Genomic DNA, 15603 nt, shown 5'->3' with positions numbered 1-15603 from the left:
GTCAGAATAAACACTTGTCATCTTTTCTGACTTACTGTGTGCTTGCATGTTTGCAGAGGGCAAAGGACGCTTTTCAAGAATTTCAATACTTCAAAGATGTGACCACTAAGCAAAAACAAACAAGAGTTTGAAGGAAAAAAGCCACAGCTGTCACTTCTGAGTGGTCAGTGTTTCTTATGCCTTTGAAACATGCATGGGTCTTCTCATCTGTTCCTGTTATAAAAAATACTACTAAAGCAAAGTGGTGGATGAAAACAAGGATCTGTTAGGCATCCCACAATCCAGTGTGCCCTTCAATTTGTGGCACTGCAAGAGCTGTGGGAACAGGAGGACTAGCTTACATCTGAATTCTTACTTTATCTCTTTGTTCAGGAAGGATTGTAAGAGAAACAAATCTGAGAAACCCAAAATGTTTCCAACCCTACTGCGTAATTCTGTTAAATGCTTACTTATGCATTTTCTCTGAACAGCTTCACACTTTGGTAGGAATGAAATGTGCACAACAGGAAAGCATGGCTCCTCAAACCTTTATTTTGAGGATCTACTTGTAAATTAAATTGTGTTTATGCTTGTTTCTGTTCAGGAATGAACTTCATCCTCAATATGCATATGGTCAAACTTCTAGACTCCTGAACAAGGCTGAAAGACACATGCCACGTACTCAGGAGAGCCAAAAGGCAAGCTTGTAGGCTGGGGATGAAAACAGTTCCCTGAGAATGTGATTTTTCCTCTACAGATGGCTGTGTTGTAAGTTCCTGGATGAAACAGGGACTCCTAAACCTCATCCTTCCCTGCCAGAGTGCTTTCTTCTGAACCAGGGTTGCACCTCATCCCTCAGGCCTTGTACTCACACAACACTGCAGTGTTCCAGTCAACACAGCCATGGCATCAGGGCTTCGCTTGAACCGCTGATGGGCTTTGTGCGTACCAGCAGCCATCATGTGGTGAGCTTTTCTCTATGTAAATGTACTAGTCACAGCTCTATCATAAAAAAAGACACCAATCATTCAGTTTGGGTTAATTACTACACCATGGATTGAGTTCAGCTCTGGGAGTCACAAAACCAGATGTAACTACATGTACCTCTCTGCATGCTCCACATGTGCTCGCTCTGACTGCAGTCAGAAAACCTCATCAATACAGTTAAAAAGTGATTCAGCTAACCACAGTGTCTACTTGTCTTTTGAGGTACTGCTGACGGTACAGGCCATAACAGGAGCTTAGAGATACAGCACACATGGCCACCTAAGCAAAGGTGCCTTTCTCTGGAGCAGAGCTGTCCCAGCCCGTCAGTTGCTGCAGCATGCTGGCCAAGCTCTGAAGGAAGACACATGCCACCTTCCTCTCCCGGAACAAATCTTCCAAATTCTTGGAAGAAGTTTCAGTTCCATTAAAGTGAATGGAGCTGTATTTCCTTAAACCATGTCTGCATGTGTCCTGTGAGGTCCATCTATCCAAGCACAGACAGCCTAAGACAGAACATAGGCATCAAAACATAGTCACAGCTGAGCAGCTAGGCAAACGGCAGAGCAGCTGAAGGAGCACTTGCAGTGCAGGTTTTGGAAAGGAAACCATTTGGTGCTGCCTAATGGCTAGCTAGCTAGAAAAACCAAATGCTCTGACAAGCATTTTCATATTGGAGCAGAGGTTTTTGTGGTTACATCTGAATGACACTATATATTGAGACAAACACAAGCGCGACATATTGGTTAGGGGTGCGTACAATGTGTAAGCATGTAAAACATTTGTAAAGAATTTTTTAAATCAATGAATTTGTGTTGCATACTGCAGTGTGATTACAACTGTGCTGTACCTGCAGTCAGGGTAAAAACACTTAAACTGAAAATTGTAAACACAAATTACATTTCTACATTTGAAAATTTATTTACATTTTAAAAAGTTACGAAAAATATGACGGCAGTACTTGACAATGTGTCCCTTGAAATAAACTGGGAGTTCCCATTAATCTGAAATGGTTAGTATAATGTTTTTGCCACTAAGTATCAAATCTCTTTTTGTAATTACATAAGAGTTCACAACCAACAAATAAATAAAATGTGTTTAGGTGCTCAGGAAAAGCAAAGTAGTTTAATTTACAGTCCATAGAAATTTTAGAGTCATATATTATTGTTGCTGCTGTTATTTTTGAAAGCTACTATGATTTATTACCCTAAAAACATAGCTACAAATTGAAATCATGAATTAAAACGTCACCTACTTGACCTTTTCACAGATATGCCATCAATATAAATATTAATTTTATGTATTCAACAGCTGCTGATCAAGTTACATATTGTGAAACGCATTGTTTGAAATATTATGCCACCATACAAATTACATATTGCCGTGGCAAATCTTATGTTTTTTTATGTTAATAAGCACTCTACAAACCATTGCATAACCTCCACAAATTTACACTACATGAGTGGTTGTAGAGGCGTATGACAACTTCTGGTCTATGACTGGATGATCTTTGCACTTCAATGATACAAGAAATCCCCTTTGATATCAACTTTTCACCCAAAACAAATCCTGACTTTTATTTATTCATTCAGAGATGAGAAATCAGTAAGCTATTCATGCATAAAACTTTAAAAATTAATGCACAACAAAATCAAAATAAGCACCTTTGACTTTCCCTTGCAATTTTATTCCTGTTCACATTTGCAGCATTTCACTCTTAGCCTTGGCCTTATTTCTCTCAGGCACCGCAATATCAGTGAAGACTAAGTTGTCTCTGCTTGGCATAAAGTACAGTAAGAGATAGTGCTGAGGTGCAATGATTAAAGACAAATAATGGAAGAAAGCATATTGTCTCAGTATGGCTACTAAATTCTGGTATGGGTTGCAGCTTATTCTGTCTTCTGTGTCTCAACTGATTGGGTCACTGAGGGAGAAAAGATTGCTTACTGTTTTCTTCCCAGTGCTTATATCTGCCATAGGATCAAGCACACAAACAGTAAGCCCTTACACTCATGCAAAGAATTACATTAAATTAAACTTACGTAAGTCTTACAAGATAAAGTTCCTATGTACTCTGAAAAACAGATATCCACCACTGCAAATGAATCTCCAAGAATGGCATATTAATTCACAAAATGCTAGATATTTCAGAATTTTGGCTAGGTTTTAGGTTGTGCTAGTTTTGGTTGGGGTAAAGTTAATTTTCTTCATAGTAGCTGGTATGGGGCTATGTTTTGGATTTGTGCTGAAAACAGTGCTGATAACACAGGGATGTTTTAGCTGTTGCTGGGCAGCGCTTACGCAGGGCCAAGGGCTTTTCTGCTCCTCACCCCACCCCGCCAGCGAGGAGGCTGGGGGTGCACAAGAGGTGGGGAGGGGACACAGCCGGGACAGCTGACCCCGACCGGCCAAAGGGATATTCCATACCCTATGATGTCATGCTCAGCATATAAATCTGGGGGAAGAAGAAGGAAGTGGGACACATTTAGAGTTACAGCCTTTTGCCTTCCCAAGTAACCGTTACACATGACGGAGCCCTGCCTTCCTGGGGATGGCTGAACACCTGCCTGCCCATGGGAAGTGGTGAATCAATTCCTTCTTTTGCTTTGCTTGCGTGCACGGCTTTGGCTTTACCTATTAAACTGTCTTTATCTCAGCCCATGACTTTTCTCACATTTACCCTTCTGATTCTCTCCCCCATCCCACTGGAGCGGGAGTGAGTGAGCAGCTGGGTGGTGCTTAGTTGCCTGCTGGGGTTAAACCATGACATTCCTTTTTGGCACCCAATGTGGAATGTCAGAAAGGACTGTCATGCTTTAACCCCAGCCAGCAACTAAGTACCACACAGACACTCGCTCCCACTGCCCACCTCCCCCACCCCCCCCACCCCACTGTGGGATGGGAAGGAGAATTGGAAAAAGGTAAAAACTCATGTGTTGAGATAAAACCAGTTTATTAATTGAACTAAAATATAATAACAACAACAGCAACAATAATAATTGTAGCAAAGAGGAGAGGGAGGGACAGGAATAAAATTCAAGGGAAAAATTAAAACAAAAAAAATAAGCGATGCCCAATACAATTTCTCACCATCCGCTGACTGATTCCCAGTCAGTCCCTGAGCAGCGATCAGTGGCTCCCAGCCAACTTCCCCCAGTTTATATACTGTTCTGTGGTATGGAATATCCCTTTGGCTAGTTGGGGTCAGCTGCCCTGGCTCTGCTCCCTCCTGGCTTCTTGTGCACCTCCTCACTGGCAGAGCATGGGGAAACTGAAAAGTCCTTCATTTCGACTGAGCACTACTTAGCAACAGCTAAAGTTGTTATCAACATTATTCTCATACTAATACCAAAACACAGCATTGTACCAGCTATTGAGAAGAAAATTAACTCTAGCCCAGCTAAAACCAGGATATAGGTGAAAATTGAGAATTAAGTAATTAATTTAATGATTTCTTTTTCACATGCAAAGCCTACTAGATGTTAACAGCATTATTGAATGTTTATTACAAAATCATTCTAATTCTGCATCAGAATACTACTTCTTATCATTTGGTTTCTTAGGAAAACCTTTCTCAACAAGTATATTGAGGAAGACTGGTTTTGCTGCAGTTAGGACCACTTGCCTTCTAGCCCCACTACACTTGTATGTCATGTCATGAGTAAAAAGCTCTTGGGACATAATAAGAAAGCTTTCATTGCCATTACTTCAAATACTCAAATGGCTTTTATATCCTAGCACACTGGTGACCCTAAACTGTGTGTTTTGAAGGAGAGATGAGGGCTGCTTGAAGCTGACAGAAATTTGCTTCTCCTCAGTTAATTAGTCAGACACATGCATGCCCAAATGAGAGCTGAAAAAGGACTTGCCATACTCATTACACCATCTGCAACAGCTTCCCATCGGCTACTTTGCCTCTCTATTTTCTGCTGTAGCAGATTGGTGACTTTTTCCAACTTCTGTTTTCCTCAAAAGAAGCTGCATCAAAAATTACCTTTTCAGGTCCCTCTATGATTTCTTGTAGAGAGTGCTTACTATTCATATCTATAAACAAGTTTCTTTCCTAGTTCGTAACCATTTTCTGATCTGTACATATGCTTGATGTTACCAGACTGTTTGCTTCTTGTCCTGCTAGACAGTGAAAATAGTTTGGTATCTCTATGTTTGCTGGCATTATACTACTCATTAGAAAGCTACTTAAGCTCCCATTTATTGTAATGACATTAGTTTATCAGTTAACAAGAACACTTTCTGGGACTTATAATTTCAGCTGGCCTTGAAAAGTTTTTTCTGTAAAATCTTTATTTTTTAAGTTGAGTCTAAGTCAGGGGTCCTCCAACTATGGCCCGCGGGCCGGATACGGCCCCCCAGGGTCCTCAGTCTGGCCCCCGGTACTTACAGACCCCCCCGCCGGGGGTTGGGGCGGGAAACCAAGCAGCCGCAGATGGCTGCCTGCCACTGCATCCGCGCGCCGGCCCCCTGGTTAAACAGTTTGAGGACCTCTGGTCTAAGTTATACTTGCTCTGTGGCCTTAACAAACCATGGCTTGCATGGGAATGCACCACCTCCCTCTTACACCCATGGAATCTGCCCCTCCAAGATGCGGTTTATAGATTTTGCCCAGAGTCTTTTCTAAATGACATTTGGTTGAGATGCTTTTCCAAGTGCTTTCAGTCTCAGCCTGAATGTTCATCTGCCTTTATAACTTTCTCAGCTGCTTGTCCTGTCTCTGGCCTCGTTTATAAAGATAGGGTGCTGTAAGTTAGGGTAAGAATTGACAGCTCCTTGCCACTAACTCTCTTTGTAAACACTCCTACAGCACACTAAATTGCTTTGGTTTGAAGCAACTTAATCCTCTCTCAATGCCACATGAAATATCTAATACTTTCTGCATACTGAGTAACCACAAAAGAGGCCATGCAGAAAACCAAATTAACTGTAATTTCACAGCCTAGCACAGTTCTTTATGTAGACAAGCCATCTATTTCAGTTAATTCTTTGCAACTAGGTCATAGTGATGATATACCAGCATCCCTGAGAAGTTTCATTTACTCTTCCTCCTTTCACTTTCACTGTCATGACTCTAGAGCTAGTGTCTAGTCAATGAGAGAATCTTATTATAGCAACGTCCAAATGTGACACACAGCAAGGATTAAAGTGTTATCCAACTTGTACATGCATAAGCAGGCTCCCTGGAAACAGCATTCAGACTGATATTTTCATTTTCAAACCTGTATTTTCCTCCATTCGAGCAGTCAATGGAGCATCTTCCTGTCTAAGTAAGATCCAATTATAATGAGAGCTTGGATTGACAGGAAACATTATTATAACTGAATGAGCTGTCAAATCCATGATTAATAAGGTTTTTCATTTAGGCTCAACAATAGCAGCATCAGACCACTGCCATATTATTATTCAATAACTCATAACATTCATAAGAAGGTTTGCTTCCCATTTTGGAGGGTAGAGGGAGATCTCTCACATTCAGCTATTTGTATGGGGCAGCAAGGGCTTCAATATTTCACGAGAGGATTTTATCTCTGTGTTTTCTGAAGTTGTAAACTAACAAAAAGCCTTATGCAAAATCTAAGCCCTGCTGTTTAAGGATTTAGTTTCTATTTTCCTTCTAGCTTCCATATTTTTGCATCCACATTCCTATTGAACCTTGAACCATGAGAACAGTGAGGGAATATCAGTGGTGTTAGAAGGCTAGCAGCCTGGGTGTCCAAATCATCAGATGTTGACCGTATAGAGTACAAGTAGGAGGCAAACCTCTCCAGTGCATCTGTGTTCAGCAAGGTGCAAAGCAGCAGATAAACAGCTGGTATTTCACATTAACCACCATGTATGTATGCATTTTAAATTGAGTCTAAGTTATACTTGCCCTGTGGCTTTTGTGTCCTTAACAAACTGTGGCTTGCATGGGAATGCACCACCACTGCCATATGCAATTTAAAATAACTTTGTGTGGTTCAAGCAGAGCAGATATTTTTTACAGTACACTAATTTTCATTTTTATGTGAGAGACAATGAGGGCAAGATAGTTGTGAATTAGGATATTCACAAAGGAAAAAGAACATACTTAGAAAGAAAAATTGTTCCCCTCAGAGAAGGCTTTCTATAACAAAAATGCAATTCCCTCCATCTTACATAAATTCTGCTTTCCCATCCCATTTCACAGTTTGATAGAAGATAACTGGATATTCCATTTTTCTGTTTCACTAGTTCTCAATTTTACCTTCCTAGCCTACCTCCTTAATCCACTCTTCCATCCAAATGGTGGTGCTGCTCCATCACCGCAAGCAGTATAAATGATTTGGCTGTAAAAGCTGTATGCTAGGGTTGACTTCGAAAAATGGCCTTTTAGTCCAGCATTCCTTTATACATCATCAGTTATGTCCCACTACTTTTTACTTTTTACCCAAATATAATCTATCAATATAAAAAACCACATATATAACCCATACTGTAGTAGTCTCTTTCCTTATTTTCTTCCCTTGCTGACACCTTGCATGCTTGCACAAACTAACCTTTAACATACACCTTTTAGCTTAATGTTATCATCTGTCTAAGTTCCACAGACTGGGTAAATTTATGGAGTCATTCTGAGAAGCGTCGGAGTTTCCATCCATAACCCTTTATGTCTTGAAACTAACTGCTACCTTCTGTAAGCCAACAGGTGAAGGCAAGGCTTAAGACACTGGATATACCACAGCAGGTGCAGAAGGCAAGCACAAAGGCTGATGTCTACTATAAGAATAAACTGTGAAGTGGTTAACAAAAGACCAGGCTTACAAAGGCATTAGTGAGCCTCAAGGTTAACATCTTTCAATGTTAAAAGGCACAAGTTCTTTTCTCTTGTTTCTTCCTCTTTCAAATATCCACACTTCAGAATCCAGCTGTCCTAGACAAGTCACTTGCTTTTTGCACCTCTTCTGTACATTAACATTCAGCTGAAAACTTTTAAACACGGTTAAAATGTACTAGTGTCCAGGAATTTCATTGTTGATATTTTTTTTGTATGTTGATACCTTTGTTCCTATTGCAGTAGCCAGTGCACAAAATGCTGCGTGCATGCAAAAATGATGCTTGTCTCTAGAAATATCCAAGATAGGAAAATGAAGCGTTGTGTCCCGTTTCATACAGAGGAGACAGCTACATGAACAAGTTGCCACCAAGTAAATGAGCATGGATTTACAGCTCATTAACTACTCCATGGCAACTGTCTGTGTGATTATTGCACCAGAGTAAATGTGAGGTAGCTCTGACCCTTACTGAAAGTGAGGCAATGTATCTTGCATTTACCTGAGATTTAAGCATCCATATAAAGTAACTAATGAGCTGTAAATCCACACTCTGTCTTCACACACAGCAGTTTCTTCATGTTTCTGGAGACAGTGATATTTATGTGATTTGTCTGGCGTCATTGAAGCAGCATGTGACAGAAGTGGGAATGTAAACCAGACCCACTGAGCTCCAGCAAACCCCACTCCTTGCACGGTCAGAATTTTCTTTTAGAGCTACTGTTCAACTGCTTGGCACATCTACCTTCAAATGAGAGCAACTCACAAGCAAACTCAGCTACTCTTTTCCTCATTAATACTGCAGAGCATGCATATACCACTTATGCAAAACAGATGGGTCAGTAAAAATAGCTTCCAGATACGGTTTCCTCATTTCACACATAAAATATTATTTACTTTTTCTAAGACACTTAAATTTAAAGTTTAAAAGAAAGCGATGCTTTGGGAATAGCTTTATCTAGTTTTATTCATCAGATTTCAACTCTAGCTAATCTAGAGTCCAAATTAGTGCGGAGTGTAAGCGGTTTACAGCCAGAGTTGGCATGACACCAGCTAGAAAAGAGGTTTTTTTTCCTTTTTTTTCTCCAGTGACCTCTATCAAGTGATACTCTACTAAGACTCCATCACACTAGTTCAGGTGGACCATTGATACAAGACTGCCTACAGTCATTGCAAGCCTGGGATCATTGCTCTGATTTTTCAGTGGCACCATGGGAATCACAATATAATTGAATACCCAGTGTCTCCTCAAATCCCTTGTTACTTGTTATTGAAAAAAGAGAAAGAGAAAGAAAAAAGAAAAAGAAAAAGAACCCTATGGTAGGAAAACCTAAACAACAGCATCACATCTTGCCATTTAAAATATTTATCGGTAAAATGATTTCATGTCCTGAGATAGAACAAGAACATAATGCTGTGAAGTACCTTGACAAAGTTCAGTGTGAATTATACACCTCTATATCCATAAAGAAGGGCAATTAATTTTCTCAGTATAGAAACGATATACATTATTTTTCAGCCTTTAAAAGCTCCCTCATACAATAATTGATAAACTTCAGTATTCATTTCATTATCAACATGCTTTCTCATGTCATGGCTATGGACTAATACATTAAAAAAGCAGAGAGGGAATTCCCAGGGCTCACGCTGTCTTTACAAATTTTAATGGATTTAATGAGCCCCTCCACAATACTCTCTGTTTCTTCATAATCACTCAATTCCTCACTGCAAGGACTCTCTGGAAAATGTGAGTCATGCCTTCAGGTCCTTTGGGATTTGACCCTGCTGTCACACTGACAGAAACTTCCTTATTTCATTTCATGGAACAATATATTTCAAAGCATAATCCCAGCCTTCTGGGATGCTTTCACTTCCAGGATGCCTGGCTGACTGCTGCAAAAGTTTGAATTTCATGAGGGAAGGCATAACATAAATGGGCATTGTCAGTGCTTTCTTTTACATTGACCACATACAACACTGCTGACTCTGATGAGCATCCTTCTTTTTTTTTTCTTTTTTCTTTTTTAGCAGAGGCTGTGGAAACATTAGCTGATTACACAGCGCCTGTAAACACCCCTGGGCTCAGTTGCAGCCTGTGCCAACTAGTGCTTTCCCAAACAGCTCCTAGGCGTGATCTGGGGGTTGGAGCACCTCAAGGCCCATTCCCCGTACACAGTTTGCAAGCAGGTCCACAAGTAAGGAGACCAAAAGGGTTACTAGCAGAGACATCAGCCACCTCATGCTAGTTGGCCTCCAGAGCCCAGAAAGGTCCCTGGAGGGAGGTGTTTGGGCAGGGATGGAGTCAGAGAGCCCGGGAGCTGCCTGGAGTTCCAGCATTTGGCTCTGTGGGAGCCTTGGGAGCTGCCGGGCAGGTCACTGCTGCTGCTGCGGGTGGGCATCGCACTGCAGGGACTGTGCTTCCTGCTGGAAATCCATTGTGGTCTAGATTATCTCTGGCCAGTTTAAACTGGAAAACTCTTTGACAACTTCCAAGCAGACCAAAATACAGGCCATAATAGGAAGCGCTTCACTGATCAGCTATCCACAAACTTAATTTTACAACCTTCTTGCCATCAGGAGAAGGGCAAGTGATAGAATGCAGCCTGGAGAATAGTCTCATGGGAAGTCAGGCTGCTTGGAACCCCAGCTGATAAAAAGCCATTTCGGGTCCTCCCCCAAATAATGTTTTTGAGGCGTTATTCTCCTGCAGTGCTTCCTAGAATTTTTGATTTATTTTTTTACTTTTTTAGCCTGCTTCATAATTAAACATAATGATGTTATTTTGTTGTGTTATGTGTTTTGTTATAATATGTACTTTCTGCAAGAGAGAAAAAAATGTACCAGCCAGTTCTGTTCTTACTGACATCAATGGGTTTTGGCTCACACACTCTGTGCAGGGTTTTCTTTCTTCTTATCAAGGGTTCCATATTTTCACACAGTCCAATTTTTTATTTCTTCTGGGCATCCTTTTTATTTTGATATTTCCTTTCTCTTTGCTCTCAGAGTAATTCATTTTTACCTCTAAATTAAGCAATTTGCTTTTAACCAGTTGGCATTTTCATCAGTCAGCATATCCAAATGTTCATCTGTACCTTCCTTAATTTCATGTACTATATCAGCATTTCCTGTAACAGTAATGGCTTTCTGCAATGAGACTTACACCTCAGATTGCCCTGCTGGTTTTTCAGGCAATTATCTACTGCCTGTCCTTCTGGCAGGCACATTGCTATCTTCACTGTATTATGGTTTTGAGAGAAACATCAACCCACAGTAAGTGCCTAATACAGACTTCTCTATGGAAATTTTAAGCTTGTCATATCGTTTAAGAGAGAAGGAGGTCTTAATGCCTGCTCTCCATGCTGAGAATATCAGGAAAACTCCAGTCATTTATTAGCTGGGGCTTTAGTGCTTCCTGCTTTTCCCACTTGGTTCATACAGAGTCCATAGGGTAGCCAGCAGTACTGGTCCCCCATCATCCAGGTTAGAGTGCTTCTTCAGCCAGCACTGCTCAGTTTCTGCCACAGAAAAACCCAGGACATGAGGTGGGATGGCACACATGCAGGCTTCAGCCCAGCACAGTATCTGGATGCATAAAAGGTTGCCAGAATATGGCCCCCAGCTATGGACATAACTATAAGGATCTCTGCAACAAAGCATCAATACAAAGTCCTTCAGCTCTGACTGTCCAGCCTACAAGAGAATTAAATGGCTTGACACTTGTCAGCACCTACAGCCTGCTCCAGTTTTACTCCCCAAAACCCAGATGAAGACTGATGCTCTGCTGAGGTTTGGAACAGGTGCTGCTGGGGAAAGAGATGAAAATCGATGTGCAACTTGGGATGTCCCTGCAGCTACTACCTGATGATGCCTGTGTCTTTGGCTTCATCTCACTGCATGAGAGAAGAGCAAGCAGGGGAGATGTGCTGGGAAGAAACAAGGAAGAGGAAAAGAAAAGCCTGTTGGAAAGCAATAGAGAAGACTGGAGAACCAAGGTCATATAAGCTGGGGGAGGCTGAAGGGCACAGGACAAACGTAGTGTTGGGGTACCCAGGGCACATGGGTTTGGGGGAAATCAGGCACAGGTGGCACAGGATAGGTGTTAGGATGAAAAGGACCCTATGGCACAGTGTGGATGTGGTGGTCAGAGAGCAAGAAGCTGCAGCACAAGAATTTGGAGGGTTTGGGGGCCTGACTCCTGGGTGAGGCAGTGGTGGGGGTGGGATTTTGAAAGACTTCAAGAAAATGGTAACATGAGGTGGTCATTAATCTGTAAGGGCTGCACTTCCAGCCTTGCCATGCTGTTTATTAGGGGCTTACAAATCTATTGGGAAGTAACAGGGAGAAAGAGTACATGGGATGTGAGGAAGGAGCGGGACAGAGGGGGTGGGAGGTGAGACTCCAGGGAGAGAGGAAACCTCTTCAGTGAGGACAAAGAAAAAGAGACAGGAAGAAACACAGCTGCAACCTCAGCATCCACAGTGCTGCACCTGTCAGAGAGAAACCCTTTTTCTTACATTTGCATATGCACATTTTTGCATCTGCTAATGAACCACACTTTCCTCCCTCATTTCCAGTGCCAAAGATTATTAATTCCTGAAGTCTTGCTCTTACCTATTTCTTCCTGGCTGTCCTATATGCATTTTCTAATATGTATTTATTTAGGAAGGTTAGTTTCTTGCTACACAGCAGAAATAGTTGTGTTAAATCTACCCTATGAAGGCCCTAAAAACATGAAAAATGCTCTGGAAGCAGAAAAGAAATAGGAGGAAGGAAAGGAGGCGCTGCAGGAAAACTCATTTGCTGAAAAATGCAGCTTATGTCTTATCAATTTAATTCCAGATAAGTCTTCATTTTGCTGTGAAGACAGATGCGATAAATATGTTAATGGAAGATTTCGATAGTTCAGTTTGTAGAATTGCAAAGCCAGATGGAAGTGATAATTTTTCTTTCATTTTAATTTTGAAATACAAAGCAAGAAAGCAAGAAAGTTCCTGATATCGTAACACTGTAATGACTTTTTGAAGGATAATAGACCTTAGCACAGAATGACTATTAACTATCATGCTCTGATACTTGCCATTTTATTGAATTCCTGTTTCCCTGGCTGGAATTCTCTCAGCTTTCTTGCCAGCGCCGAGCAGGTTACTGTCTGTGACTGACTTTCCTAGTTCCACATTCATAAAGATATTTAGCAGCAATCCTAACTTGAAGCTGGTGAGTATTTTACTGATTCTACTGTTGCTCAGGCTGGATACGTGCCTAAGCAGGCCACTGAAAATAGCATTGGAGGGAGCTAACCTGTTTTCCTGTTGATCAGGAGCCAAAACCTGCCTTTTTTTCATTCCTTAAGCAGTGCACTTAGTGCCCTCAGGGTATTAGGAGTAGCAGGACTGAACTGTGGCCTTCCATGCCTTGATTACGGTCCCCCCAGTATTAACATGCACTGAGCAATATTTGGCACGAGCCCTTGTTTGATTGTTTCAATTTAAAGCAAAGCCATCGAGGGACATATATTACCTTAAATCTGTAGGATATTTACTGCTTGAAGTGATAGGCAAAAATAAAGCTAGAAAACTTTTGCTGCTTTATTCCCCTGGAAGGGTAAGAAACAGTAGATAGCAGTTAAAAAGCCTAAGGAAATTTTAGAAAAAAAATTTCATGCCTCTCTCGTTCAGGGTCCCACCTGAAACATTACTCTGGAGTTACTAAGTGGAAACTTAGTTTGTTATATTCACCATGGTGGTTCTAACTGTGGAAAGAACAGGCACTTCTGGCTTGTTTTAAAAATAATTTTAATTTCAAGAAGGTCCTGACTGGTTCCTCCCACCCGAGCTTCTCTCCAGGAACAATTTGGCAAGAGAGTGAGGCGCTCCATTATCAAGTCAGTAGCATTAACTTCTAGGGTTTTATTAGGTCTTTCTCACTTTCTAGCTAAGCTCACAAATCAGAAACTGAATGGCTTAAGCTATTTAATTCAACATGGCAGTTAGAGCCCCCTGAGGACTTTATTCCAATGATTCCAGTGAGGAAAATGTGGATTTCTTGTGAATGACTGCTTTTATCCTACATTTTACCATTAGACAAAGGGTACAATTGTTTTGTCATTACTGTCCTCAGCTGAGGGTGCCTGTGGGTACAGGTGGTATTGGTTATTAGACAGATATCTGCCATCTGGTCTTGATATTAGATAGATATCTGATATCTGAAATAGCAGATTAATTTCATCATTTGATACATACTATTTTGTTTTATTTGTTTAGTTTGCATATAGTTTCTTGGGGTTTGTCTTTGTTTATTTAATTAGTAAATAATACAAAATTGCAAACATATGTGGTCTGGAGGTTTCTTACCCAAACAAAATGATCAGATGAGAGGGAAAGTCTACAGTGTACTGTGGAGGAAAGAGGAGAGATCCCCAGGCTGTGGAAGTGAAAGCTGTGTCAGCAGGAGCCAAGACAACTTAATTAGCCCTGTGAAGAGACTGGGCAGAGTGCTTGGTTCATGCAGCTATATTATATTTGAGAATTCATCTGTTGTCTCTGGACTTTGCTGAACTGTGCAAATATCCATGTCTCTGCAGCATTGCACCTTGCATGCAAGCGGAGGCCATTCTTACACTCATCTGAGGTTCCAGTCCGTGCTGGCTGCTAATCTCATACAATTCAGTGACTAACATGACCAGAAGTACACAGTGGAACATAAGTCTTGCTCCTGGCCCTAGCGTTCCCTTTTACCAAGGTCAGAGAACAGCAGGCAGAGACAGCTGGAGCCTCTCTGCCCTCACAGCCTTGCTGTGAGCAAAGAGGCGATCAAAGCACAAGCTGTAGCTAGAGGTGACCCACCCTTGCAGAGCATCCTCAGGTATTGGCATAAACCAGCCAGATCTTAGCCCTCTGTGGACTCATGCAGCAGCAGCAGCATTTAATCCTGGAGCACCAAGCCAAGCAGAGCTTCCCAAGTATTGGGCAAGGAAGACATTCACCATCCTCCAGCAAGCAGCCAGAGTCCCTAAGCACCAGGCAGGGAGCTGCCTGCAGGAGGAGCATGGGCATTCATGCAGCACTAAAGCTTATTCCAGGCTGCCACCTTGTCAGGCTTAAGTTCAGCTCATTAGGACATTCGTCTGTTATTTATGCAAATAAGTCTATGCATAGTCACAAAATATGCAAAGAGGACCATTTATCATTTTGGCACAATTTCCAATTTTCTGAACCCTTCAGACATCCCTGATACATGTAGAAGAAAATGCAGTCTTCCCTGTCACTACTGCTGGCAAAGAGGCCAAGGCAAAGCCTATCTGCTACCATCCACATCCTCTCAGAGGATTCATGGTGCTTGGGCTAGAAAAGATAATGCGTTCTGTGCAACTTTAAACCTGTTATGTTACAGCTCAGGATGTTTAATCTTATGAATAAGGGATCTCTACTTGTGTCACCTTTCCAAGGAAGGAGATTTACAAATCTGTGTAACTAAGCAGTTTATTACTTATTTATAACAAGCATGTGACAAAAAAAAGTCTTCTGGAACAGGCTACTTAAATGTGCTTCTTGTCTGGACAGCTGCAGTCTAAGGTTGCTCTGGCTCATTGATGTGCAAAGGAACCTCAGATCATCCCTCTTCTGCCCTTATTGTTCCCTCCTCACTTCAGGAAAATAATATCTTTTGCATGTCTAGTCTAGAGTGAGCATCTACCTGTTGTTCTCCACACAGCTATCAGTAACTGCAGGAGGTCTGAGTCCTCCTGACTAGGGTATGGGTTCACCTGAAACACAACTTTAGGGAATTCTTCCCCAGTTCTGTACCCCAGGCCAGTACCAGGCTGACAGCTTGCCTGTTA

At 41.5% G+C, this 15603-nt stretch overlaps 1 protein-coding gene across 6 annotated transcripts in view; it reads right to left on the bottom strand.

Annotated features, from left to right (window-relative positions):
- THEMIS (thymocyte selection associated) overlaps positions 1-15603 on the bottom strand; it is an 84568-nt gene that overhangs the window by 37566 nt on the left and 31399 nt on the right. Inside the window, exon 5 of one of the 6 annotated variants that reach the window (XM_055714206.1) lies at positions 6-1469. The exons of the other annotated variants lie outside the window; for them this stretch is intronic. Within the exon in view, the coding sequence (XP_055570181.1) occupies positions 1416-1469 (54 nt within the window). The 3' untranslated portion in view covers positions 6-1415. Of the gene's footprint in view, positions 1-5; positions 1470-15603 lie in introns of those variants that run through there. 6 annotated transcript variants of the gene reach the window in all.

Source organism: Falco cherrug, chromosome 6 (assembly GCF_023634085.1).
Source record: "Falco cherrug isolate bFalChe1 chromosome 6, bFalChe1.pri, whole genome shotgun sequence".
Classification (NCBI taxonomy): domain Eukaryota; kingdom Metazoa; phylum Chordata; class Aves; order Falconiformes; family Falconidae; genus Falco; species Falco cherrug.
This window is presented reverse-complemented; position numbering and strand designations above follow the sequence as displayed.